Source organism: Pygoscelis adeliae, unplaced genomic scaffold, assembly GCF_000699105.1.
Source record: "Pygoscelis adeliae isolate BGI_AS28 unplaced genomic scaffold, ASM69910v1 Scaffold431, whole genome shotgun sequence".
NCBI lineage: Eukaryota > Metazoa > Chordata > Aves > Sphenisciformes > Spheniscidae > Pygoscelis > Pygoscelis adeliae.
The window spans coordinates 89324-93466 of record NW_008824047.1 but is presented as its reverse complement, the minus strand read 5'-3'; the positions used below and the strand labels follow the sequence as shown (position 1 = coordinate 93466).

The following is a 4143-nucleotide window of genomic DNA, read 5'->3' as shown; positions in this document are numbered from 1 at the left end:
CCCCAGCCGACACGGCCCCTCCTGCAGCCCAGAGCAGAACTGCAGCACCACCACTGTTAATAGTGACTTGGGCTCCCTGGCCAGCATGCAGCTGGACTCGGACCTGCTGTCCCTGTCCCCCTCCAGCCTGGACAGCAGCAGCAGCTGGAGAGCCGGTGGCCCAGAGGAATAGACTCCCCACCTCTGCCAGCAAAGGGAGCTGCCACCGAGGCTGAGCCCTGCCCCAGCCATCCCCACAACCCCAGGGAAGGCCCAAGGGCCTTTGCTGGAAGCAGGTGACTTACCGCCACACGAAGCAATCCAGCAAGTGGCCCCAGCCAGGACCAAGGCTGACAGCAAGGCCTGGCTGAACAAACTGCACTGTTTCAGAAGGAGCGGAGTCCAGCACCTCTTCCTCCAAGGTGTAGCACCCAACAGGGAAACACAGCAGGTAAACGGGGTTCAGAGCAGCCCCTGCAGTAGAGGATGGAGCAGGGGCAGCCCCTGCTTCGCTTCCCCTTTCGGGGGAAGCTTTGCCAGGCAGTTGGGATCTCTGGTTATTGCAGTTCCCTTCATGGTGGGCCCCACATCACAGCTGGGTTCCTCTGTGTTGGGGGGAGCCAGTTTTCACTCATTGCCTTGCCTTGCACGCAGCGGAAACCTGAGCTCATCCCCAGCGGGAAGCTGAGCATGGTGCGCACCACCATGGAGGAGAACTTTCTGGAGGGCACGTTGCATTTCCTGAGCGAGTTCGTCTCCCACCAGCACTGTCCCCCCAAAGAAATCATCTCCCACCTGATCAGACAGATCCTGTTGAACCCCCACCAAGGGGAGATCCTGAAGGACATCTACATGCTGCTGATGAAGATCCAAATGTAGGTGTTCCCTTTGCCATGGTGCCCTGGGGCTGGCTAGGTGCTCCCGGGGGCCTGGCCAGCATAAAGGTTATTCTCTGTAGTCCTCACCCACAGAACAGGGAGCGATTTCCCCCCATAATCCAGGATGATCCTCCTGCCCCGCCTCCTGTTATCAGCACAGGCACACCCTGGGCTGTCTGTGGGTCGGTCAGGACCATTGCTGGGCCAGACAGCAGCCAATAAACCCCCAAGTGAACAGAGGATGGGGGGTGAGAGAGGCAGGGGATGCTGAGACAAGGGGGAAAGCAGCTCCAACTATATCATGAGCATCCTTTAATCATTTAGTAGCAAGCCCACACAGTGCAGGGACAGCCTGTGACACCAGGGAGCCCTCTAGGACAGAGGAGCGTGTTTGCCTTGGTCCTGAAGAGCAGATCTCATTCTTCACTGCTGTGACATGGCAGAAACGCCTTCCTTGGGCTGCAGTGGGGGCCATGGGCTGGAGATGGCTGGAGCAGTTCCCCTGCTGCTGTCAGGATTCTCACAGAGAGTCACAATGTTTTGTGAGGCCACGGGCCCAGGAGTGCCGACGCTTTCCATGGAGTACAGCCCCAGTTAGATGCTTCCAAAAAATTAATATGGTCAGGGGAGGAGAAAGGGAGAGGGTGAAGCTGGAGAGGAGAAGGCAGGGCAGGCCCCTGAGCAAGTGAGGCCGGGGGAGGGCCAGGGGCTGCCGTGCCTCCAGGCAGACGGTTGGGCAGTTCAGCACAAATGGACAGTGCTGTCCTTGCAGGCTCCATCCAGCCAACGCCGCCACAGTGGGATGGGACTGGATGCTGCTGAAATACGTCATGGAGGACCAGGTACTTGGCACTGCGTGTGTCACATTGGGCAGGGATAATCCAGCACGCGGTGCCTGAGGGTAAGCATTGCCCCAGGGCCTCATGGCCATGCTCTCCTGCAGAATGGGCCAGTCCAACATGCAGTTTTATTACAGCCACTGAGGGCAGCAAATGCCAGTTGGGTCTCCCGCTTTTATCCACAGTGCTCCCTAAGCTTCTGCACAGCTGTAGGCAGGTTGTCTTGTCTGAAGAAGACACAGCAACAGACAAAGCCTCTGTGGGCCACAGCCCTAATGCAATGGTAGTGCAGGTCCAGCGAAGCCCCCGGGGCATTGTCTGAGCCAGACAGCCCCTCCTGGAGCTATTCCTCAGTCATGTACATCAGCCCATTCCTGAGACAGCCAAATTTCCTGGTGCTCCGCACCCTGTGGCTCCGCTGGGCTCATACCATCTCCATCTGCCCTCAGGAGAAGCCCCCTGGCCGTCTCCTCTTCCTGCAGTACGTGGTGCAGACCCTGGAGGACGACTTCCAGCAGAACCTGAGGTTGCGCCTGCTGCAGAAGTCGATTGCCAAGAAAGTGCTTTCGTGTGACATGTGCTTCAACAATGTCAAGTAAGGGACACCTCCTCCTCCCTTATTCTCTAACCAGATGCTGAGAGACAGGGGCTCAGGGAACGCTTGTTAAGACTCCAGGTCAGACTTTCAGACTTTCCAGAAAACAAGCTTGGGAGTCAAAGGGAAGTGTAGGACCCAAGTGTAAAGAACAGGAGCAGGTTTACAAAAGCAAACCACCAGAGATGATGTAAGGCATTTCCCGCCGCAACGTAGCGGGCTTTTCCTAGGAACGAGGTCAGATTTGCATTGCTCAAGACAGGACTGAGAAGGAGGCAGTCCTGTTGACAAGCGTATAAATCTGCTGCTCAACAGAGCTACTCCCTAGCCTGTCCAAGCGGGTGGGACGTACTCTTCATTCTCGGGATCTTTCCTTGAGCTCCAAGTGGATCTAGAGGTCAGAATGCAGCAAAACCAGGCCAGTCCCCACTAACGTTCCTGTTTCTGTCCCAGGGAGGTGGTCGAATGGTTGGTCGCAGCAGTTACAGGACTCGGGTTCTCCCAGCCTCAGGAGCAGCCGCAAGAGATTACACCCTCTTCAGCAGAAGCAAGGGCCAAACGCAGCTCATCTGCACCAGCTTTCTTCGCCCAGAAGTAAGCCCCAGAAGTCCTGACTCCCTGCTGGCAGTATCATGGGGCCCAAGTCAGGGAGAAGCCGGAGTCTCTCCCTGTCAGGTCAGGGAAGCCAGGCTGTACCTGAAGTTCCCCTTTGGGGTAGACATACACTTGGTGAGCAAGAGACTTCCTCACCTGGTAGGAAACTGACTCAGTGAGCGTCCTCCTCTTACATGCAGCATAAGGCTGAAGCTCTTGGCGCACAGCCCAGGTTGCCCCGTCCTGCTCCAAGTACAGCCACTGAGACCTCCCAAGGGCCCATCTGGGGATTAGCTCTGCTTCCAAGAGCATCAGATTCAAAAGCCACGAAGAGACATCAAATCTAGCCTGCTACGTTCCCTTATGTCCCTCCCTGCAAGGCGTGAGGCAGAACTAGGTGCCATCCCCACTGCTTTACTTTGTAAGCCGAGGGGTAGTGTCTCTAGTGTTGACTGCCTCTCTAACCTAGGGTGATGCTCCTGCTCCAGCGGATGTTGTCCATCGCAGTGGAAGTGGACAAATCTCCCAACTGCAGCTCCTGTAAGATCGCAGATGTGATATTCCCATTTATACTGAATATTCCCCTGAGGAGCCAAAGGTGAGACAAATATGTGCAAGGCAGCATCTGCCTGTGTGAGCAATAGTCTTATTCCAAATTTACATCCAAGTCTGGATGCATGAAGTACCACAGGGTATAGAAAGACAGGCTTATTTATGACCCAGCCAGCAAACACATAGCTGTTGGACTGACAGATCCCACGGAGATAGAACATCACCAGCTGAATGCATCTCCCCAGCTTATGTGTTGCTGAGAAAAGTTGATTCTCCCACTTGTTAAAGTTGCAGGACCTTAAAACTGTAAAGAGGGTCTGAAAAGCAGCAGTCTGCATCAGCATGGTCAAGTACTGGCAAACATATCAGTGATTCCCAGGGACAACTGAGAAGCTCATCAGAAATATGATGCAGTTCTTGCAGCTTTGCCTTGACATGCCTTTGTCTGCTTCTCTAAGAAATGCAGTATTTGAAGCCAAAGCACAAGGGCCTGACTGGCTCTAGCATAGACATGAGACCACTAGAGCCACAGACATTTGAAACGCATGTTTGCCAGCCCCAGCAGGCAGCCCTTTCTGACCCTTTTAGCAGAACCCTCTTCTGAGCACACATCGGGTCTAATCAAGCCAAACTGACTCTAACCAAGCTATTGCTCCACCCAGGACAGATCTAGATCCAGCTGGCCACTGACTCCACTTCATACTTG

The 4143-nt window shown here is 54.9% G+C and overlaps 1 protein-coding gene across 1 annotated transcript in view; it reads left to right on the top strand.

Moving 5' to 3' along the window:
* The window catches only part of SIMC1 (SUMO-interacting motifs containing 1), a 7200-nt gene that overhangs the window by 982 nt on the left and 2075 nt on the right, over positions 1-4143 (top strand). Inside the window, exons 3-8 of the mRNA XM_009333531.1 lie at positions 173-430; positions 634-854; positions 1630-1699; positions 2146-2291; positions 2745-2885; positions 3355-3483. Of these exons, the coding sequence (XP_009331806.1) occupies positions 173-430; positions 634-854; positions 1630-1699; positions 2146-2291; positions 2745-2885; positions 3355-3483 (965 nt within the window). The remainder of the gene's footprint in view (positions 1-172; positions 431-633; positions 855-1629; positions 1700-2145; positions 2292-2744; positions 2886-3354; positions 3484-4143) is intronic.